General features: G+C 36.3%; 1 protein-coding gene across 10 annotated transcripts in view; it reads left to right on the top strand.

Annotated features, from left to right (window-relative positions):
• mast2 (microtubule associated serine/threonine kinase 2) overlaps positions 1-25430 on the top strand; it is a 152718-nt gene that overhangs the window by 112131 nt on the left and 15157 nt on the right. For 7 of the 10 annotated variants that reach the window (XM_058778095.1, XM_058778093.1, XM_058778094.1 and 4 more), the window contains 5 exons: positions 6480-6571; positions 12432-12507; positions 13181-13201; positions 14720-14798; positions 15752-15906. In XM_058778095.1, the coding sequence (XP_058634078.1) occupies positions 6480-6571; positions 12432-12507; positions 13181-13201; positions 14720-14798; positions 15752-15906 (423 nt within the window). The remainder of the gene's footprint in view (positions 1-6479; positions 6572-12431; positions 12508-13180; positions 13202-14719; positions 14799-15751; positions 15907-25430) is intronic. The other 3 variants (XM_058778097.1, XM_058778099.1, XM_058778098.1) reach the window with 3 other exon arrangements.

The raw sequence follows: 25430 nt of genomic DNA, 5'->3' as shown, positions 1-25430 counted from the left end.
GTGTTATTCTGCAGCTCAGTACACAAAGCAAAGTAAAGGCAGTTCAGTTCAAATTATCCTGCCCAGCAGTGTGGAGAACTGCAATTTCCTTCTGTTATCTGCTGAGACTGCTTCATTTCTCATGAATGAAGATCCTCCTTTATAGCATCTTATCTGGCTTATCTAAAATCAAGTTTAGAGGGATAGAGTAGAAGAGCTCTGACAGTTTCTCACAAAAACCTCACTATGGCATCTTTTATCCACAGGATTTGTACTCAAGGCTATGCAGTATGCCTGCAAGTGTGTTTATTCTCAAATGTAGGCTTTATTTGTATTTGTGCTGTTGTGTACAATCTAATCCAGGATAAGTGAGTGTGTGAGTGGATTATCTTTTGTTTAGTTCAGGTGGCCCACTTTCAGATAGCCGCAATGTGCGTGAACTGATGTGAACTAAATGAAAATCTAAAACAAGCATATAGTCTCTATTTAACAAGGTGCATAATTTGTAGTTAAACACACATAACCTGTTGACTAAAGCTTAGAGACACCAGATTCATAAATATACTTCATGTTCATGTTGTTAATTGTATCCAAACATAAACACATCCTATCAAACCTAATGTGTCATTCAAAACAGCCCACAACAAATCCAGTCACACTTAAATTAGTTTAAATGAAGCTTAATCAGCTCAAACAAACTAAAATGAGCACAGACGAAAATGAAAACAAGCAGGTTTGCTTGTGAATAAAATTGACATTTCTTGGTGTTTAGAAGTCACTGGGAAGCAATTCTCTCTGCAATTACTGTAATTAAGGGAAAACTTTCTTTTCGCATGCGTAAACCCTGCACAGCTGCTCATGTTATTAGCATGTAAATTGTACTGGGGCTTTTTTGCTGCCATGTTTTCCTGCTTTTTATTTTCTGATGATTGAATGATGTTTTAATGAGAGTGTGCAGCTCTTTTCAGCACCATACCTCCCAGAGTTTCATATCCAAGCTCAATTTATTCCAAAATGCACTTTCATTTTGTTCATTATTGCTAATTCATGTCAATATCCACCCACACACTCACCTAAACAATGTGAACAGCTTCTTGGCCATTGTCACATTGTGTTCAGCTGTGTTAAGCTTTCATGACAGCACTGACAGGTTGTGGCTGTTTGTTTATAATAAATTCTTGAGTAAATATCTTTATTGAAAGTGTTTTTATGGAAAAATGTACCTGTAAGAAACTGCATATATATATATATATATATATATATATATATATATATATATATATATATATATATATATATATATATATATATATATAATATACAGGTGCATCTCAATAAATTAGAATGTCACAACTCAAATTGTGAAACTCGTGTATTAAATAAATTCAATGCACACAGACTGAAGTAGTTTAAGTCTTTGGTTCTTTTAATTGTGATGATTTTGGCTCACATTTAACAAAAACCCACCAATTCACTATCTCAACAAATTAGAATACTTCATAAGACCAATAAAAAAAAAAAATCATTTTTAGTGAATTGTTGGCCTTCTGGAAAGTATGTTCATTTACTGTATATGTACTCAATACTTGGTAGGGGCTCCTTTTGCTTTAATTACTGCCTCAATCCGGCGTGGCATGCAGGTGATCAGTCTGTGGCACTGCTGAGGTGGTATGGAAGCCCAGGTTTCTTGACAGTGGCCTTCAGCTCATCTGCATTGTTGGGTCTGGTGTCTCTCATCTTCCACTTGACAATACCCCATAGATTCTCTATGGGGGTCAGGTCTGGTGAGTTTGCTGGCCAATCAAGCACACCAAAACCATGGTCATTGAACCAGCTTTTGGTACCTTTGGCAGTGTGGGCAGGTGCCAAGTCCTGCTGGAAAATGAAATTAGCATCTCCATAAAGCTTGTCAGCAGAAGGAAGCATGAAGTGCTCTAACATTTCCTGGTAGATGGCTGTGTTGACTGTGGACTTCAGAAAACACAGTGGACCAACACCAGCAGATGACATGGCAGCCCAAATCATCACAGACTGTGGAAACTTCACACTGGACTTCAAGCAACATGGATTCTGTGCCTCTCCACTCTTCCTCCAGACTCTGGGACCTTGATTTCCAAATGAAATGCAAAATTTACTTTCATCTGAAAAGAGGACTTTGGACCACTAAGCAACAGTCCAGTTCTTTTTCTCCACAGCCCAGGTAAGACGCTTCTGACGTTGTCTCTACTTCAGAAGTGGCTTGGTAGCCCTTTTCCTGAAGACGTCCGAGCACGGTGACTCTTGATGCACTGACTCCAGCTTCAGTTCACTCCTTGTGAAGCTCTCCCAAGTGTTTGAATCGGCTTTGCTTGACTGTATTCTCAAGCTTGCAGTCATCCCTGTTGCTTGTGCACCTTTTCCTACCCAAATTATTCCTTCCAGTCAACTTTGCATTTAATATGCTTTGATACAGCACTCTGTAAACAGCCACACCTTTCAGTAATGACCCTCTGTGACTTACCCTCTTTGTGGAGGGCGTCAATGTTCGTCTTCTGGATCATTGCCAAGTCAGCAGTCTTCTCCATTATTGTGGTTTCAAAGAACAAGAGATACCTGAAATTTATACTGTAGGGATGGTAATTTATTAAAACTCAAATGTAAATATTCTAATATTTTGAAATACTGATTTTTGACTTTAATGAGCTGTAAGCTCTAATCATCAAAATTAAAAAAAAAACTTTTGAAATGTTTTACTTTACATGCAATGAATCTAAAATATATGAAAGTTTCACTTTTTGAAATAACTTACAAGAAAAAATTAATTTTTCATAACATTCTAATTTGAGATGCACCTGTGTGTGTGTGTGTGTGTGTGTGTGTGTATATATATATATATATATATATATATATATATATATATATACATATATATATATATATATATATATATACATATATACAGTGGGTACGGAAAGTATTCAGACCCCCTTAAATTTTTCACTCTTTGTTATATTGCAGCCATTTGCTAAAATCATTTGTTCATTTTTTTTCCTCATTAATGTACACACAGCACCCCATATTGACAGAAAAACACAGAATTGTTGACAGAATTTTTGCAGATTTATTAAAAAAGAAAAACTGAAATATCACATGGTCCTAAGTATTCAGACCCTTTGCTGTGACACTCATATTTAACTCAGGTGCTGTCCATTTCTTCTGATCATCCTTGAGATGGTTCTACACCTTCATTTGAGTCCAGCTGTGTTTGATTATACTGATTGGACTTGATTAGGAAAGCCACACACCTGTCTATATAAGACCTTACAGCTCACAGTGCATGTCAGAGCAAATGAGAATCGTGAGGTCAAAGGAACTGCCTGAAGAGCTCAGAGACAGAATTGTGGCAAGGCACAGATCTGGCCAAGGTTACAAAAACATTTCTGCTGCACTTAAGGTTCCTAAGAGCACAGTGGCCTCCATAATCCTTAAATGGAAGACGTTTGGAACGACCAGAACCCTTCCTCATCACCTGTCCAATACAGTCCCAACAGTGAAGCATGGTGGTGGCAGCATCATGCTGTGGGGGTGTTTTTCAGCTGCAGGGACAGGACGACTGGTTGCAATCGAGGGAAAGATGAATGCGACATCCCAAGTACAGGGATATCCTAGACGAAAACCTTCTCCAGAGTGCTCAGGACCTCAGACTGGGCCGAAGGTTTACCTTCCAACAAGACAATGACCCTAAGCACACAGCTAAAATAACGAAGGAGTGGCTTCACAACAACTCCGTGATTGTTCTTGAATGGCCCAGCCAGAGTCCTGACTTAAACCCAATTGAGCATCTCTGGAGAGACCTAAAAATGGCTGTCCACCAACGTTTACCATTCAACCTGACAGAACTGGAGAGGATCTGCAAGGAGGAATGGCAGAGGATCCCCAAATCCAGGTGTGAAAAACTTGTTGCATCTTTCCCAAAAAGACTCATGGCTGTATTAGATCAAAAGGGTGCTTCTACTAAATACTGAGCAAAGGGTCTGAATACTTAGGACCATGTGATATTTCAGTTTTTCTTTTTTAATAAATCTGCAAAAATGTCAACAATTCTGTGTTTTTCTGTCAATATGGGGTGCTGTGTGTACATTGAGGAAAAAAAATGAACTTAAATGATTTTAGCAAATGGCTGCAATATAACAAAGACTGAAAAATTTAAGGGGTCTGAATCATTACCCACTTTGTATGTGTGTGTGTGTATATATATATATATATATATATATATATACACACACACACACACACACACACACACACACACACAAAACGTATTTATACATACATTTGCATAGAGATACATTTTTTTCTCTGCCTGAGACTCTCATCTTGTCGCCAGTGGGTGCTATCACTGATGTCTCTGGAAATCACCGGTTCTCATTGAAAATGTATGACTTGATGTCACAGCAGATCGCTGTCAGTGTAAGCGCTCTTTTAGATAAGACTACTTTATAGAAGCCCTGTTTTATTAGGGCATTAAATGGTACAGGTCTTCTTTAATATCTGCATAAATCCATTGAAGTTTTATTAATATTGCAGGTTGCTTGGCATTGGTTTGACACTAACAGACTGAATGAGAGCACACTGCCGTCAGATGTTTTTTTGTAGAATAAATGGATGCATTATAGATTCTCCTGTGAGTAGGAGATGTGAGATTTCTTAACCGTTACCGTTTTTAAGCATTTTGCGGTCAGCATGCACATGGCAGAGACAACATCACAGTGCTTTTCTGATGTCTCGTACTTCTAACATTCTTCTCCAAAAATCTCACCTTTAAGCCAGCAACAAAATAAATCTTTTCTTATCAGCCACTTTAGAAGAAAGGCCTTTTTTTTAAGAATTAATGTGCCAGCGTTAGCTTATGAGTCATCGATTTTCTCCTGGTTTCTCGCTTTTTTTCTTCCTCCCACCCCTTGCTTTCCCTTTTTCTCCATGTCTCCCGCTGTGACTCTACTCACTTCTGAACCTCCATTACACACTGAGTGATGGCTGCCACTGTGAAAGTGGAGCAGGTCTCTGCTGTGATAGTTACTCCTTTTGCGACACTGTTTGGACCAAGAAGCATCCATGCAATTATCCAGAAAATTACCAAACACTTAATGTCATTGTCATGGTCGGAAAAGGCACAGAATAGTGGTGACATACTGTAAAATGCGTGAAATGCTCAATTTCTTTCAGTGTGAGATGCAGATTTCAGTTTTTATACACACCATACCCATTACCGAAAAAGTTTTTGGACACTTATGTCATATACTTGAAAATTTATTGTCTTCGAATATCGGTACATTTATTTTTAAAGACTTTTTTTTTCCGGAACTCCAGAAATATATGAAAATACTTAAGGATACTATATACTGTTTTGGTAACATGCTGTAATGTTTTAAAGATTTCATTTAGGTTCTTTTCATTAGTTTTGTTTATTTTTATTTGATATTTTTGATTAAAATTGTTATAGTATTAAAATCATTATTAGTAATAATGATTTAAGTTTCAAAACCCTAACTACACAAAACAGTTCTTGCTTTGTTTCAAGTTGGACATGACCGAATTTGGCATTCAGTAACTATTCTGACGAATTCTGACTATTCTGAGTTTATTCAGTGAAAGATTATTACTGTTGATTCAAATCAGTTTTTGTGAGATTTTTTTTGTTGTTGAGGTCATGTTTGTTTTTGAGTGTAGTTATTTTAAATATTGCCTAATAAAGACATTGTCTTGTGTTTTGATGTCTTGTCTTAGCATCATGTCAGGGAGCACAGGCTTTTTATGTCAATTCATATGCAAACTCAAAACTCTGGTGAAATATAACTTCTTTTGTCATGACATAGACTGTAGATTCAGCAGTGGCGTGATGTCTTCTAAAGGCCACAGCTTGCCTTTCTGATTGCTCTGCTGTGTGTGCGTGTATGTCAATATTTTGCTCACATTCAATAACCACTCATCCCTTACTTTTCACTACACTGCTCTCCGTCTTGCAGTTCTGAAAGCTCAGCTGGTCATCTCTCCTCTCTGCAATGAAGCGTGAGGCTGTATTGTCCTAGCTGGAGGTCTCAAGGTTCATTTGAGCTGAGTTCTGAGCTGTAGGTGGCCGTTTTTCTCCCTGTCAGCTTGAGCTGGAGGCTTTTAGCATTTACGCCACAAGAAAAGAGAGCAGATATTACTGTGCACTTTCAGCCTCATAAAATGAGACAGGTTTGTGTGACCTGAATTAGGCAGTGACCATGTGACTCCACTGCCATTGAGAGGTGAAGCTCTTTCTACTTTGCTGTCTATAATCTTTCTGAATGGGCATACTCTCAGATTCAGTATATTACAATGTCTTGACTCTGACCTGTTTTTACATTTGGCTCAATGTAAAGACCATCTTCAATAACAGCTTTGGCACCATAGTGCAATACATCTTCTGTATTTTGTCAATAATATGCATAAATGCAATCTGCATTCTGAATTTAGTTTTTGGTTCTTTTCTACAGCTGTCGGACCAGCAACAGGAAGAGCTTGATTGTGACATCCAGCACTTCTCCCACTCTGCCTCGGCCCCATTCACCTCTGCATGGACACCCAGGTAAAAGATATACCTCTTTCAAAGAATAGACAGAAACATTATGCTACTTTACAAGATACTTTGATTGCAAATTTCTTTGCAATGGGCTTAGGGGAAATCACTTAAGATGAAGGTCAGAGTTGAGTAAATATTGATTAGAAACACATTTTATTTAGTTGTTTAGTTTGTTTGTGCTTGTATCATGTTGTTAGCTTAGCAACATATGCTACTTCAAACTTGATTTTAAACAGTGTCTACTCTTTCTGCGTTTTCTCCATTTATTTGTTTGCAGAAGTGCTAAAAACAAACTGAGATATCTGGGTGTAGGTAACATTGTACAGATTGATCTATTACATATACTACTGATATTGTAACAATACAAAGCTTGTTGAAAATCGACAGAGTTGTCCTTTAAGTGTTGATGCCTATTTAGGTTATTTCAGTCACTTTCAAGGTGTCTTTTCTCTTAGGATACTGTCTTAGTAGGCTATGTAGACTGTAGACTTTTTACTAGAGTCTGGACCAGAGCCATACAAACTGCAAACACTTCACAAGTAAGACACACACATGCTGTTTGTCTTGTCGCACAAAAAAATGGAAAGCTGTGTGGCAGCTGTTCACAAAATATTACATTTATATCTCCATAGCAACCATCAAATCTCAGCTTGCCATAGAGTAATTCTAATGTGGTGTAGGGATTTCTCATCTAATTCATGGGCATTATGAATGGATTGACAGTTGACATTTTCTAATACAATTTTTCTGTATGCCTCCTTAGGGATTGGCAGATTTATACTTTCCATCTTGTCTGAAATACGTCATTCTGAGTTTGAAAATCTTCTTATTAACCTTTCCCTGTAAAACACGAGGCATAATCAAATCCATGTGTTATACATACACACTGACCAGACTAGTGTTTATGTAAGGAGAAGATACTTTTAAGTCATCATAGAGATGAGATGAGTGATTCGTAGTTGTGTATGTGTGGTGAGTGCATTGTCAATGAGAGCAAGAAAACAAAATGACAGTTGCTCTAATGGGGACATATTTGCTGTAAATTGTCCTCTACATGTCCTTTAAAATAACATTGAATGATCATTAAAATAGCCAATAGCCTATGTGGATTAATAACCCCACAGTTAAAGGATCATTATTTAGATTGTATATCCAAAGAACTGCTGTGAAAATAGCTTAAAGAGCATTCCTAAGAAGAGTAGGCCTAAATTACGAAATGTTTCATAAGGAAAGAATCTATGGGTGGCCAAAAGAAGCCATTAGTCAAGAAAAACGATGTGAAAACACATCAGGGTTTTGCCAAAAACTATAATATTGACCCACTTGTGATGTGGGAAAGATATTCTGTGGTCAAATGAAACCAAGATATAGCTTTTTAACTGAAATTCAATGCGATTTACTTTAAATCTAATATCTAACACTGGCCACAAAACACTACATCTACAGTGAATTATGATGATGGTAGTTTCATGCTTTGGGCACTAGCCATTTTATTAAAACAGAAGGAAGAATGGATGGTGCAAAATATGGGGAATGCTACAGTAGAACCTCTCAGTCTACTAATAAACTTGAGCTTGAAGTATTTCAACATGGCAGTGACCGCAAACACCAAACCAGATATTCTGACGTCATTGCTTAAGTTCAGTTTGCTAAGATTAGTTCATAAATTGGTTATTATGTTATTGTTAACTAACAATGAACAATACAACAATGAATTTATTAGTGTGAGTTTATAAATGTATTCTTGATAATTCACATTATCATTTAGCTTAGAATTATAAACGCTTTAAAATGGTTCATTGTAAGATGCATTAACTGCTGTTAGCAAAATTATCCTTTTTGTAAATGTTACAACTTAAAACTTTACTTAAAAAAAAAGGCAGCAAATGACTATTTTCAGTATTTTGTTTGGAATGTTGTATAATGTAAAATTTATTTTAATGTTTAATATTTTATAATTTAAGCTTTTATGATTATAAATATGTTTTAAATGTTTTACAATTATAAAACTAATGACAATAAAACCGTTTCATTATGTCAAGAATAGTAATACTGTACAATAAATCAGAGATTTGTCATTCAGAAAAACAAGAAAAGTGGTTCATACTTTGCAAAGCACTATGTAACACTTCAGTTGTCACAGTAATGCTTTAATAAAGCTGAAGCTGTTGATAAAACACTTAATAAAAGTGCTGCTGCTCCTGTGGGTGTATCCCTTGTGTCACTTCCACATTGTGGAAAATCTGAGCAGGAAAGAGAAATGAAGAGATCAGCTGTCAAAACCAGCAGGCATACTCTCTTTCTCTCTCTCTCTCTCTCTCTCTCTCTCTCTCTCCCTGTGTGTGTGTGTGTGGAGAGAGATTAAGGAGATGACTAGATGTGCGTTTAGAACTGATCTCAGGTCACGAGCACACAAAGCACACACATCATGCTTACACTGTTCAGCAGGGCTTTAAAAATGATAAATAATGTGCTGCAGTACTGATCATTGACGTCTGCTTGTCAAGTCCATCTACTCACTGAATTTACTGGATTAAACCACCAGTACAAACAGTACATGTAGTGTGAAAAGAGACACCAAGAGCGTAGGTTAGCACACTAACACTGTAGAATAAAGATTCAGGGTTTTTATAATGAAATTGTACTTTGCAGTGCTCAGTCCTGATATAACCCACATGAGATTTGTTGGAAAAACTGTTTGTTTTGTCCATGCTGCATCAAGCAGGTTGGGCACTTGAAGTTGTGTGCTTGCAATATATAAATGAACAAATCTAAAATGGAACATTAACCCAAATGCAGCTTCATTTTAAGCACTTCAAAGCCATTAGCAGCATTCTAATGCGGCTGCCAACAGAAGCAGCGGAGGCTAAATTATTTCAAACTCAACTGAGCACAGTCAACAGGGGGCTTGCACTGCCACACTGCACTCATTACAGTCTGTTTCAGGAAGCTGTTTGCCAGGTTATGACACCAGCAGCACAAGAATTTAATACTGCAGTGCTTTGTGAGGTGTCATTACACTTAAGACAAGAAAAGAACTCACTACTGATGTGATGCTGCTGTTTCAGTAAGCATATTAGATTCATCTGTGTAAAAAAAAAAAAATTAATCACTGTGTGGGGGAAAACATCTGATTTATGATATACAGGTGCTGGTCATATAATTAGAATATCATCAAAAAGTTGATTTATTTCACTAATTCCATTCAAAACGTGAAACTTGTGTATTATATTCATTCATTACACACAGACTGATATATTTCAAATGTTTATTTCTTTTAATTTTGATGATTAGAGCTTACAGCTCATGAAAGTCAAAAATCAGTATCTCAAAATATTAGAATATTTACATTTGAGTTTGAATAAAGTTTGAGTGGAGAGGCACAGAATCCATGTTGCTTGAAGTCCAGTGTGAAGTTTCCACAGTCTGTGATGATTTGGGCTGCCATGTCATCTGCTGGTGTTGGTCCACTGTGTTTTCTGATGTCCACAGTCAATGCAGCCATCTACCAGGAAATTTTAGAGCACTTCATGCTTCCTTCTGTTGACAAGCTTTATGGAGATGCTGATTTCATTTTCCAGCAGGACTTGGCACCTGCCCACACTGCCAAAGGTACCAAAAGCTGGTTCAATGACCATAGTGTTACTGTGCTTGATTGGCCAGCAAACTCACCTGACCTGAACCCCATAGAGAATCTATGGGGTATTGTCAAGAGGAAGATGAGAGACACCGACCCAACAATGCAGATGAGCCGAAGGCCACTATCAGAGCAACCTGGGCTCTCATAACACCTGAGCAGTGCCACAGACTGATCGACTCCATGTCACGCTGCATTGCTGCAGTAATTCAGGCAAAAGGAGCCCCAACTAAGTATTGAGTGCTGTACATGCTCATACTTTTCATTTTCATACTTTTCAGTTGGCCAAGATTTCTAAAAATCCTTTCTTTGTATTGGTCTTAAGTAATATTCTAATATTTTGAGATACTGATTTTTGACTTTCATGAGCTGTAAGCTCTAATCATCAAAATTAAAAGAAATAAACATTTGAAATATATCAGTCTGTGTGTAATGAATGAATATAATATACAAGTTTCACTTTTTGAATGGAATTAGTGAAATAAATCAACTTTCTGATGATATTCTAATTATATGACCAGCACCTGTACATAACCGGATATCTATATATGTGTTAGCAGCACTGTTTTTATATCCTGCTACCTGGTTAAAAGCAAAGCCTGGTCATGGTATTTATTATTTTAAATTATTATTATTTTTTTAATTAATACATTTCGTATTATTATTTAATATGATATGGTTATTATTTTATATGACTGTTATTATATTATTATTAATATAAATTCAAAGAACATTGGACTGTCTATACTATATATTACTTAATATTGTGCAATATATACATTGATATTATGAGTGAAGGAAGGATAAATTAAACATGTAGTAATAAAGAATGGTGAGTTACAACGACTAAACATTGCATGAATTCCTCTGTGTTCTTATTGAAGTCGCATTTAAAAAAAATAAAATCAGTATGCAGTTTATTTCCACATAGGAAAGTTGAAAATGTCACATTCTGTGTGATTTTTCACACTATCATCCAAAAACCTCATGCGTACCACATTCAGCTGTGGTGTGAACATAGCATGTGTAATTCAACAGGGTGCTGATTGGTTTTCTTCTCTCGGCTGTGTATCGTATGAGAGGGTGTCTGCATCTCTTCAGCGTACCCTTCATCCACTACAGTCTTTGTGATGAAAAATAAGCAGGTGCTTCACTGTGTAGCACACCATTGTGCCTTCTCCTACACTCTCCGTGACGGGATTCTCCTTTAAATGAATGCATCTCCATGACAGATCCACACTGCTTCGTGTCCCAGTCCAGCTGTGCGCAGCTGTTCCTACAGTCACTTCCTGACAAAGAGTTATGCTCTCATTAATATTTAAGATTTGGCATAGGCCGCTTGACGAATGCATTAATGCATGATTAATGCATGGGGGATTGTGACCCGAGCCGTACCACACAGTCCAGATAGGAGCGCCCCGTTGCTCGGATTGACTGGATTGATTGATGATACCTGTATCTGTGCTTCTTAATTCACACATGACTAGCAATAGTGGTTTTTTAGATCAAATTTTCTTCTTTTTTTATCTAGCAACATTAGTCATAGCAGTCATGTACGTTTTAATCTTTAAGCTCTTTATGCATTTCATATTAAGTTACGATGTAAAAATGTACCACACAGTGATCAAGGATATGAAATCTTCTTTCCATTTAAATACCAGTGGAATAGAGATAAAGGGTCTGTTCTAGGCAAAATCCCTTGAATATGAATTTGAGCTCAAGTTAATCAAAAAAGGATTCTTTGCTCATGGTCTGCAAATCATTAAATAACACTCATTATGCAATATCACTCCACTTGAGGCATTTTTGATGGAGAGGCCTGTTGTCTAAAGCACTTAAACACTGTAAGTGCTTCTCTCTCGAAGCACTAATCTATTCTCAGAGAGCTGTGCAGGAGAATAAAAAAAGACTGTGATCAAAGTGTGTTTTATCCCTGTACCTCTGGTCTCAATGCGGCCTACATAAGAAGCCCACTCTTCTAAGGGTTTTGTTATCTTAAAGGGGCTTTGATGAATAAAATAAATGGGAAAGATCAGCAGGATAGAAGAGGTAAGAACCTTAGGGCAGTTGCGTTTACTTATGACGGGCATAATGTGTCTCCTGGTGGCCTGAAGTATGAAGTCTGTGCTTATATCGACAGTTATTTGTACCAGCCTGGCCTGATAGTTGATAGTTGAACTGAATTGTTGTGAATAATTCACTAAATGTCACATTTTTGGTCTCTTTCAGGAAGCAGCCCATTGGACAGCCCACGTAATTTCTCTCCAAACACTGCGGCCCACTTCTCTTTTGTGCCAGCTCGCAGGTGAGTGACATCACAGGTCAAAGGTCAATCTCTCACACTTTATCAGAATCTTATAGTTCAAAACATTTAATCATAAAATACTGCGCTTTCTAGTTTTAAAATGTTTCCAAATTAAAGTTTGAGCAAGTAATATCTCTTCGCTCCTCTTGCAAATATTGTTGTCATAGTTTGCTTCTCATCTGCTGGTTATTAAGCACCCTACTTTCAATTAATTTGTAATATTCCATAATCCTTCACTGTGGCTCTGAATAATGACACCAAGAATGTTAATGAGTGAATCTGAATTGGTAATTGAGCAGCAAAAGATGGTAATGCTTTAACAACTGGGAGAGAACACACAGAGCTGATGACCCCAGGCTTAATTAAAAGGATTCCTTTGAATGTCAGCCATAGAGCAAGACCATTGAGTCATCCAGTCCAAAATGCTCATGGACCAACAGTGCCACCTAATGGACACAGTACAGCACTCTGATAATGCAAGTGGTTTTAGAAATAAGAATCCAGTTCGGGTGTGTATAAATTCTGCAATTAACATGAGTAAGAGCTGAAACTTCTAGTTTGTGAAGGTCATAGTGAGAGATACATTAGAACAGTGCATACACACCCACACACACACACATACATAGATGCCCTCACCGCATCACTTTTTAATGCTTTACTCTCTTCCATACAGCCATGGACACAGGGCTGACAGGTAATATTCGCCCACTTCCTTTACAACATAATTTCCTGTGTGTGCTTCCAGCTTGCCTGTTTACACCAACCATCATGTTTCCATTTCATTAGAGCTGACAGTCAGATCTGTTTAAAAACATCTCAGACAACTTAATTTATGTATCGGAATGATAAATTATTAATCATCCCTCCTCGTTCAGCTGGCTGGATACAAACAGCTTGACTGTGTGCTTAGAACTGATATTTAATCTTCAAAAATATTCCACAGACTTCTGTGCTTTGCATAAATCATTTCATTTTTCACCAAAGTAAATACTTCATACTTATAAAAATATGGCAACATTTTGGATACAGGTTTTCTTGTGGAATATTTTTTTCATCAGAACGATTTATGATTATGTACATTACTAATCGAAAGTTTGGTTTTGGTACATTTTTAAATGTTTTTGAAAGAACTCACTTATGCTCACCAAGGCTGCATTTATTTAATCAAAAATAGAGTACAACTAGTAATATTTTAAAATTTATTTTAATTGTAACATTATAGACTTTAAAATAACTGTTTACTATTTCAGTATATTTCAAAATATAATTTATTCCTTTGAAAGCTGAGTCTTCAGCAGTCCTTACTCCAGTCTCTAGAGTCACATAATCCTTCAGAATTCATTGATATGCTCATTTACTGGTCACTAAGCATTTGTTATTTTTATCAGTGTTGTGAAAAGTTGTGCTGCTTAGTAGTTATGTGGAAACAGATATTTTTTAAATTCTTTAATGGTTAAAAAATTCCAAAATAACAGCATTTATGTGATATAGAAAACTTTTGTAACATTAAAAATGTCTTTACATTCACTTGTAATCAATTTGATGCACCCTTGCTGAATAAAAGTATTAATTTCTTTCAAGAAATCTTCCTGACACCAAACTTTTGAACACTAGTGTGTTTATTTGCTTGTTTGCTTATTTGTAATTTTGTATTAAAATCATTGCAGTCTTGTGTGTGTTTTGCACAATGCACATTGCAATCAGGGGTCAAACAGATTAAAGTTCTTTATTTTGTCAAAGTAAAGGGGGACTGACAGTCTGTTAAATTCCTAATGTCAGTAATCATTGGTTCATGTGTTTGAGTGATAAGTGAACGTATTGCTTTTGTGTGATTAAAGTCATAAAGCCATTGAATTCACATTGTGCTATTTGCATGAAAAGACTTCATATGTGTATCTGCAATAAAGTACATGTAAGTTTCTGTACGGGCAGCTTAGCCATTATCGCAGATGCTTAAGGCTCTTGTATGCCAGCCTTATTGGACTGCACAGTTGAATGTAATAATCATCGTTATTGTTTATTGTTCAAATGTCACTTAATATGGACATTTTAATCTGTGGTACTTTATTTTGCTCTGATTGTGTGATATTTTACCATTGCTTGTCTGAAAGCTCTTTAGTGCTGCTTATTTCTGCTGGTCCTTATTACTTTGTATATCAGCAGTAATTTAAAAAAAAACTGATTTTCATTTTTCCGATATCCACCCTTTTAGGACGGATGGTCGTCGTTGGTCTCTCGCCTCTCTACCCTCCTCTGGCTATGGAACCAACACCCCCAGCTCAACAGTCTCGGTGAGTGTCTGTGTGTGTTTATGCTCATGTTCTTTCTGTAGTCCCTCTGTGTTGTATCAACCCTCAGATATATGCATGTCTGTTTGGTATTGCATTTGATCCCAAGCCTTAACATTCCCAGAAGGTTTATCCTATTGACTCTACAGTGGGATAAACTCTAGGTACAAAGCAGCTCCCTTTAGCCAGTGGCTTCATATCAAGTGCATTCACTTCAAAAGAGTTCTGTCCCCGAAAATTGACTGTAACTCAGTCTGGCTGTTTCTTTCATTGGGGAATCAGTTCAAACCGCACAAGCCCCATTAAAGTCTCTGCAGAAAGATAAAAAGACATTATCTTGTTTAGGCCAAATTTTATTCTAAAGGCTGCAGAGCTTTTATTCAACTCTAAACACAAGGGGAAAAATCTACTGATTAAAAACAAATGTCATTTTTTTTAATTGGGTGATTCTCACAAAAACTCTTAGGAAATGTCCAGAAATAAGAAATTATATCATAATGGAAATAGAGCCTATTGTTAGGGTCATTGAGATTTTTTTACAGTGTGACATTATTTTAATGGCAATTATCATTATGTTTTATAGTAATGAGAATTCTTTTTTTTTTCTTTTGGTGTTAAAGTAATAAGAAGTTAAATAATGTCACAATGCAGAAAGGCTTAATGGTCCTAAAATTAGGCTTCATTTCCTTTATTTAAAATATAATTAGTAACTTAGTTGGAATATAACCTAACATTTTCTTACTTGCTTATTTAAAAAAGCTATATTACTGCAAATTTTTAAGTTGTATTCTCAGTATTTTTTTCCATCTGGCCTGAATGTTTTGAGGAAAAATGTCCTGCCAAGAGTCAAATGAACAATCAACAACATTATGCCAACAAAGGCAGTTGATTGACAGTCAGGGCAGCCTATGCAATGCCTTCTATCCTTGTAATCCCTCCCTCTCTGCTTCTCACAGTCATCATGTTCATCTCAGGAGAAGCTGCACCAGTTGCCCTTCCAGCCCACTGCAGATGAGCTGCATTTCCTCACCAAACACTTCAGCTCGGAGAGCATCACGGATGAGGATGGGAGAAGATCTCCAGCCATGCGGCCGCGCTCCCGCAGTCTCAGGTACAAACACTTACAGATTCCCATTTCGTAGCAATCAAACGTTGCCCTTCAAGTGAACATGATGTTGTGAGTTTGTGATGTCAGCTGGGCCCTCAGGCTCTCACTCATTCACTTTTAAAGGCCAAATCTTGAGCTCTGACAGGAAACTGCCACACCTCATTCTCTAGACTCCTGATTCCTCCAAGGCAGCAGACATGTTATTCAGCCTTTGTGCCCTTCACATTGATGCCTCTTCACTCCTCTGTCTTCACACTTTCTTTATACTTCTCTCTGCCTGTCAATGTGTCCAAGTCATATTTCACCCCAAAATAAAAAAGAAAAGAAAAAAACTTTTTGTTTGCAGGAGAAATCTATTCTTTTTCAATTGTGAAATGAATTTAATGAATTAAGTCCACCAGTTCTCATTACTTTAAAGCAAAGCATCTGTAATTATTGAACTTAAAAGAAACTTACATACAAGTATACTTATATACAAGTTATAAAATGATAATTTTGCTAAATATTTTTAAAAGAAAGTATTTATTGTACTGCCTATACTCTGATTTAATACTAAGGGCCAGATTTACTAACAGCTTGCACCAGCGCAAACTGTCTTTTGGCGTTAAAGTAGTACTGTCAGGGTTTACTAAAGACGTGCAGTGAATTAGCGCTGAAAAGGCATGGACAGTTATTTTTGCACCTGACCTTATTGAATATGCATTTGTAAGAATTTCCCTTTCAGACGCAAAATGGGAGGAGAGTATTAAAATGAGTCACGCAACACGATTTACTAACGTTTGTGCTCATCAAATTACTGGTATTTGGACCGTTATTTAACGCTCCAAAAAAGCATGTCTTAAACTATTTTGCCCTTGAAATGGCTGCAATTGTTGCTTGGAGGAGGCACCGCAGAGAGCAGAAAACGTGTGGTAGAAGCAAGGGAGAGGATTTTTTCCACACATATTAATTTATTTGGAATGCCAGAAGAACACGTTATTTTTAATTTGCTTCAGAAAATAAAGGACGACTTGGAACCCTGAATTAGGAGGAGTCACACAATACCAGGTCTATTAAAACTTCTTGCAACCCTTCATTTTTTTGGCCATTTTACATTACATTTTGGTCATTATTACATGTAACAATCTGCACCTGTGTCATAAGTAGATCACCCGCACCTGATGAGCATCAGCTCTGCTTATTTTTGACTGCGCTAATTTACGCTGCGCTTAGTATATTGCTTTGGTCAATATGTAAATGAGATGTGTCTGTGTTCTTTTATTTGCGTTTTGTTAGTAAATCACCCGCAGAAATTTCCACGCCCACCGGCGCTGTTTTGGAATTGCGCTCTCACGTTAATTTGCCTTGTTTAGTACATCTGGCCCTAAACTTCTGAAGAATTTCCACTACTTTAATGCTTTGATTAAAAAAAAGAAAAGAAAACATTACAATAATAAGAAAAGGCACAGAGAATAATGAAAATTACCAAAAAAAAAAAAAAGTTAAATTCATCATGATTGATGATAACGATGGAACATGTGCATAGTTGTTGCGAAAATAATATCGCAAAAATGTCACAGCCCTTATTCTGATTTAATTAAATTCTGCTTACTTTAATGCTGTGATTTAAAAACAAAACAAAAAACTGTACTACAATAATGAGAGAATGAGAATCACCACCACTAAAAAACAAACTTATAAGTTAAATGTCTGAATTCATCTTGGTTAGTGTAAATGGTAGAGGGGAAATGTGCATATTTGAAAATAATATCAAAGAAATATATCAGGCTATCAAAAAAAATAAATAAATAAATTAAAAAACATAAATAAAAACTGCATGGTCCTAAAATAGGCTTCAAAGTCTTTTAATAATTTTTTTTTTCTTTTGATTATTCCTATCAACTTTCTCTGCAGAAGAGTTGTATAGGAGTCACTCACACTTCTGCCCAGGACCTCACTGTTAGAAATTTCAAAGGGTTTTTAGAGTAGCAAACTGTATTTGATTTACAGTTGCAAACTGTACTGTTTTACAGTACATTACTGAAGAAAAAAAATCCAATTCATCAGTATACTACTGTAATTCATTCATTTAAATATAGGTTTCATTAGATTTGATTAATTTTTTGTATAGAATTAATTTTATTTTTACTCTACATAGGTACTACTGGCATTCAATTAAAACAGACACAATAATTACAAAATATAAAATGCTTTGCATTGCATGTATAACACTTAAAAATACAGTCTTCCAATGCTGGAACAGTGCATCTTCACCATTTCTCTTGTCTTAGGATGTTTTGCAGTGCATTATGTTGTGTCCTCTGGATTCATCCTCACAAAGAATCTTTAGGCAATAGAAATATAATGGGGAAAAAGACAAACCGCCAAAGAATACATAGCCATCTGCAAAACCCAGGTGCTGCTCCAAAACGTGGCCACCACCTTTGCTCACTCTCCACTTTGTTAGTGACAGAAATGTCTTCTCTGAAAAACAAGAAGTAGAAGAGACACACTTTTAAAAGGAAAACCCCATATAGAATACACAAACCTCTCAAAACCATAGTTGTTCTCTTACCATGAATTATCAGTCTCAGGGTGGCTGGCCTGCTCATGTCTTTCTTGATGCTTCATTGCAGTTGCCTTTAAAACACAAATACAAAAAAAATGCAGTAAATCTTAAATTCCATTAAAACCTATAACAAACTAATTCTAAAACTAGAAAAGGCAGCTAGCCATAAAACTTGTTTAACTTAGCTAACATAGGATTTTATTTTCTCAGGCTACTGGCCAACATTAACTACAAACACCTCAACAAAATTTCACATTAGTTAACCTAATGTTAATATAAGATACGCGTTGCTCGTTACAAATAATTTTAATTCGGTAACTTAATTCAATAAGATGACAAGTCGTAATGCAGCCTTCGGTCATTTCTGACTGGAGAATTTTACATTTTGAATTTTTAAAATCGTAGCTTCACCAGAATGGTACGAAACTCTGTGACTTTTATGGCACTTGGTATGTGAACACACAAATAAATTGAGGGCATGATTCGAAAAAGTTAAGTGGTCGTAAAAAAAAATAGTCCCACTCATGGTCTTTGGTCAAAAATGACCGACCATAGGAAATGAATGGGAAACGGGGAAAAAAAACAGATACATCCACTCACACACACTCACAGACACACACTCACAGACACACACACACATACATAATTATACACACTCAAATGAATTGGTATGGCTGTAACCATATAGCCAAAATGAGTTGAGTGAAATAAGAGGTTGAAATCAGATCAGACCCTGAAGGATTAGGCTCTGATAAAGCATTCCTCTTCATTTTTGTTACATTTTTATAGTTTTTTTAATGTTTTGTGTAACAAAATGCTTTCTGTGTTCAGGGTTGACTGTAGTAATGATAATGCAAAAACCTATATAATAACCTATATAATAATAATAATGCAAAAAATATATATATATATAAACCTTGACAAAAAGTAGTCTTTGAGAATGCCTAAATATACATTTATATCCACAACCTAATAAAAGTAAACAATTATGTCTAAAAACAACTAGGGAATTCACAAGACTCTCTATAGAGTCCTATACAGGCTAGTCCTATAAATTAAGTGGTTACACCATGAAATTACATGTTTTTTCTTTCTTTGCTCACACCAGGAGGTGCTAATCTGCATTTAAAAATTGGATTTTAAAGGCCTAGTGTCTATTTTCATCTGAAATACTGCATAAATTGAAAAATAATTTTTAAAAATTTGAAAAAATTATTTTTGTACTATTTTCAATGGGGAAAATGTATCATAATTATTGCATAAATATTCTTTAGTACCATAAAATTCTCTCAAAATACAAAATAAAAAATATTATTGAACAAAATATTATTGAACAAAAATATATTAGATTGATTTTACTGAAGAAAAAAAAAATTAAATTTCAAGTGTCCGGTCACTTTTGACCGTGAAGACCATGAGTGTGACTCCCAAATAAGGAATGCATAAGGGTTAAAATGACAACGCAGTTTACCATGGTAAAGTTTGTTACCGCCATGTTGACGGGTAAATGTTACTAGGTTAAACTGGTGTGCAAAAATCTGACACACACACTTCCTTGTGTCTTCCTCGGACGCGAGTGGCACAGCGCAGCGCAACTCGATAAAAAAACAACATAGAACCCATTATATATACTATCTACAGTGGATGCGGACAGTAAAGTGATGCCCCAGTATATTTCTGACGTACAGATTTACTCCAAGCGCTCGCGGTGTTTCTGACACGAAGTTCAAACGGATTTTCCAATCGTTACAAGCGATGTAACAAGTCCGGTGCAGTCAGTCCCAAGCTGTTGTGGCGTTGTAGACACGGTGTAGGGCAAATCGTGTCAATCCAAATGTAAGAAATGAGGAAAATAAAACAAACTCAATAGAATGGCGCCAAAGAGGCCGTTACAGCAAATACAGTAGTATACAGCAATTTTTAAAAATACAGTAAGTCTCTGTATGTGGGGTCTGACGTCACAGAAAATTCCCATGATGCAAAGGGTATAACAGTTATTAACTGTAAAGGGAATTTGCAGTATTATATTGGGTGATATACAGTAAATAATTGCAGAAATTACAGAAATGTCTAACAGTGCTGACAGGCTGAATCATTTCTTCCTCAGTGCTCTAAAAGAGACCTCCTTCATGAGCTTCTTATCTGTAAACACATCTCTCTTCCCCGCTTTCTTTCCCCTCTGGCTCTTTCTCTTTTTCAGTTAAGATGACTTATTCAGGAAACACTGGTCTTGCCTCTTTTAGTATCTAGACATACTCAGCAGGGGGTTCAGAACTCCAGAATTATATCCATAAATATTGGATGAGGTAGAGAGGTTTGCTGTTGCCACATCTTACAGATTACAGCTTCCCAGGATTATCCATTTCTACTGTTGAAAGAAGGGAGAGAAGGATGAAACGACTGGACGGAGGGGGGGTAGAGGGGATTTGCAGTCAAAGCTAGAGCTGGTTAATTAGAGATGAGGAAATGGAGCAGCATTATGCTAATTTCATGCCCTGGACAGCAGACATGCAGAGAGAATTGACAGGGAAGCTTCTTCATGCCGTGGTCATATGGTTCTCCATCATTCTTTCTCTCTACATCTTTAACTCACTCTTAAGACACACACTCAAGGAGTAATGAGCTCAACGTACAGTGGTCACCATCCATCATCCATATGTCAAGTGATTTTGTAGCAGTAGCTGGAGATTAGAATATTATTTTAATAAATACCTCAGTGACAGAATACATCGGACACTTTCTTGATTACTGCTGGCTTTTTATTTCTTGAAATTAACGTTAATTTTGATTACACTTTCACATAATATAAAATGACTATGATGGTGTATGTGGCTTTGTTGGTGATGTCATCCAATTGTGTGTGTGCTTGTGTTAGTGCAGACCACTCTGTCACGCCCAATTAACTAGCTGATTTCCCTGGTTTCCAGCTCCTCGGAGGGATTTAGAGGTCAACAGTGACACATTTACACACTCTCTTCCCCTCCTCTCTCTCTCTCTCTGGCAGTCCCTTCCTTTGTTTGCCTATTGTTTCATGTGATAGTATCTCAACACTCGACACTTTCAACACTATGATGTTGTGGGTGCTTTTGGAGGTTACAGTCTTATTCCCTTATTATATCCTAAACATGATGATGTAAGGCCGTTTCCTGTGACAAAATACTTTACAAATACTTTAATAAATAAAGTATGTTGTATGTACAGTCATGGCCAAAAATATCAGCACCCTTGCAATTCTGTCAGAAAATGCAACACTTCTCTCAGAAAATTGTTCCAATTGCAAATGTTTTGGTATTCACGTGCTTATTGTTTTTGTTTGCACTGCAACAACACAAAAAAACAGAAGAAAAGACAAACTTGATAAAATTTCACACAGAACTCAAAAATGGACTGGACAAAATTATTGGCACCTTGTCAAAATTGTAAGAAATAATTGCTTTTCAAGCATGTGATGCTCCTGTAATTTATATTTAGACACACCTGTGGCAGGTAACAGGTGTGGGCAATACAGTAATCACACTTGCAACCAGTTAAAATGGAGAAAAGTTGACTCAACCTTTGTGTTATGTGTCACACCGAGCATGGAGAAAAGAAAGAAGTGTAAAGAGTTGTCTGTGGAGATGGACAATCTCAAGGCTACAAGTCCATCTCCAGAGATCTTAATGTTCCTGTGTTCACTGTGCGCAATATCATCAAGAGGTTTACAGCCCATGGCACTGTAGCTAACCTCCCTGGACGTGGATGGAAGAGCAAAATTCATGAAAAATTACAACGAAGGATTGTTCGAATGGTGGGTAAAGAACCCTGATTAACTTCTAAACAAATTCAAGCTGATCTGTAGACACAGGGTACAACAGTGTCAGCTTGCACTATCCATCGCCATCTGAATGGGAAGGGACGCTATGGTAGGAGACCCAGGAGGACACAACTGCTGACACAAAGGCATAAAAAAGCAAGACTGGAGTTTGCCAAAACTTATGTGACAAAAACACAATCCTTCTGGGAGAACGTACTGTGGACAGACGAGACAAAAGTAGAGCTTTTTGGTAAAGGACATCATGGCACTGTTTACAGTAAATAAAAATAAGGCCTTCAAAGAAAAGAAGAGTCCCTAAAGTCAAACATGGTGGAGGTTCAAAGATGTTTTGGGGTTGCTTTGCTGCTTCTGGCACTGGGTGCTTATTGATACTGTGTGAACGGTATCATGAAATCTGATGATTACCAAAGAATTTTGGGGCGCAACGTAGTAACCAGTGTCAGAAAGCTGCGTCTCCACCAGAGGTCATGGGTCTTCCAGCAGGACAATGACCTGAAACACACTTCAAAAAGCACTCAGAAATGGTTACAAACAAAGCGCTGGAGAGTTCTGAAATGGCCAGCAGTGAGTCCAGATCCGAATCCCATAGAACACCTGTGGAGAGATCTCAAAACAGCAGTTGGGAGAAGGCAATTCAAATCTGAATGACCTGGAGAAGTTTGCAAAAGAACACTGGTCCAAAATTCCAGTAGAGAGGTGTAAGAAACTCATTCATGGTTACAGTAAGCAATTGATTTCAGTTATTTTTTCCAAAGGGGGTGCTACCAAATATTAAGTTAAGGGTGCCAATAATTTTGTCCAGTGCATTTTCGGGGTTCTGTGTGGAATTGTATCAGATTTGACTTTTCTTCTTTGCTTTTTTTTTTTGTGTTGTTCCAATGCAAACAAAAAAATAAACATGTGAGTACCAAAACATTTGCAACTGCAACAATTTTCTGAGAGAAGGATTGCGTTTTCTGACAGAATTGCAACGGCTGCAATATTTTTGGCCATAATGCACTACTGTGCTACAGAAGATTTCTATTATAAATGCTTTTAAATAAATTGTTGTAAAATTTCACTTTTTTTTTGTTTTACTATTTTTGATCAAAGACATGCAGCCTTGGTGGATGTAACATACACCTTTCAAAAATTGAAATGAAAAATTGGATGTTATCTGCTTCAGGTTTTAGGAATGCTGAATGTTCAAACATACTACATTTGACATTTTATAGACTGCTTTTTGTTTACAGTATATTAGGACATGGGCATATTTGGACACAAAAAGTCCAAATTTTTATCTCGCAATTCTGACTTATTTCTCAGAAATACATGATATAAACTCGCAATTGTGAGTTATGAACCTTTTTCTCGCAAATGCGAGTTTGTTTCTCGCAATTCCGAGTTAATATCTCACAGTTCTAACTTTTTTTTCCCACGTAATTCAGTTATAAAGTCCAAGTCTGAGGGGGGAAAAAGACTCTTTATGTTCTCAGAATTGTGAGTTATCTTTGAGTTTATATCATGCAATACTGACTTTATAACTTGCAACTGCTAGTTTATACCTCTCAATTCTGAGAAAAAAATGTCAGAATTGCAAGTTTGTATCATGTAATTCTGAGAAAAAAAAGACAGAATTGCGAGATGTAAGCTTGCAATTGCGAGAGAAAAAGTCAGAATTGTGAATACAAAGTCACAATTATCAGATTATGTAGGTATGTCAAAGTTTCATACTTTAGAGTTGGGAATGTGTTCAAATATATTCCTCTCCTTTTATTCCTTTGTTTCTCTTTTTATGCTTTCTAAAATAAGTGAACAGTCTTTATTGTTTTGTCCCATAAGCAATCACATATGAATAGCTGTTCTTTCCTCTGTTATTTCCAGTATGATCCTGAACAGAACATCTACTTCAATTAAATCCATTTGGCTTAAAACTATAATGAGAATCTTTTTACAAGGTCATTTCTCAAAAACATGATGATTTTTGGGGCTGCAAGGACATTTCTGTATCCATCGGAGAAAAATAATTACATTCACTAATTATCATCTGTCTAAATGCAGAATGTTATTGCGCCGCAGGAGGTCCACATTGATTCTTTGCACACACTAAATTCCTTATTTAATAAAAGTAGAGGATCGCTCTAAGGCATTTTCTTTTTTTCTAATTTTCCCTTGTCTTTTCTCTCTACCTCACTCAGCAGAAGAAATATTCTCAGTGTGATTGTTAATGCAGCTCCCTTCGGCTGCGAATCAATCTCTGTCAGAGTTAACCTTTACCGCAGCCGTGGTCAGATCGTAATTTTTGATTGAAATGGCTCTCAAGTAAGTTGAAGATTTGACTAGAATATTTCTCCCCGTCGCTTATTGTTACTGACATGCCTGTAGATGAGCCAATTTAGTGTGTAAGTGTGTGGATAAACCCATTAAAAACAACAAAAATTTTCAGTAAATTGTTCATTGACACACAATGAGCACAGTAATATGATAAAATCAGTCATTTATAAACATTGGCACATATTATCATCTGATACATCTTTGAACTACAAATTTCAGTATCACCCATTGTTTACCTTTAAAAGATCACATAACCTATCAGATATGCTGATCATCTCGGATGTAGTAAGGCAGAAAAAGTCTGCTTTTATACAAGGTTGTTTCCTGTGCAGAAATTAGATAAAGTGTAGAGAGTTTATATGTCCAATAACACGAAAATGCTTCAAAATTACTTCTTGTATTACATGTTTAACTCATAATGTGATATATATGTTAAAATGTCCCTGTCAAAAAATATATATAGGAAAATCATTGCGTCAGTTGAAACTACGATTCAATGAACACAAGTCAAGTATATGACAACAAGACATAACTTCTTCAGTAGCCAGACTTTTTAATGAACTGGGACATGACATCAAATAATTGTAATGTATAGGTACAGAGGAAGTTATTGGATCACGCAGAGGAGGTAATATAAATAAAGAATTATTGAAACGAGAAGCATTTTGGATCCATAAACTTAAATCACTTCCTCCAAATGGCATGAACTTGGATCTTTCTGTTTTCCTTTAATGAATTATAATTGGTCAAATCAATATGTAATATTTTGTGGAGTAGATCTCAAACATTCAGTGTGAAAATAAGTGATTATTAATAACGATGCATGTCTGATGATTTTAATCATTGAATTTT

The sequence above is a fragment of the Onychostoma macrolepis genome, chromosome 06, assembly GCF_012432095.1.
Source record: "Onychostoma macrolepis isolate SWU-2019 chromosome 06, ASM1243209v1, whole genome shotgun sequence".
NCBI lineage: Eukaryota > Metazoa > Chordata > Actinopteri > Cypriniformes > Cyprinidae > Onychostoma > Onychostoma macrolepis.
The sequence above is the reverse complement of the archived record's forward strand: the minus strand, read 5'-3'. Positions and strand labels throughout refer to the sequence as shown.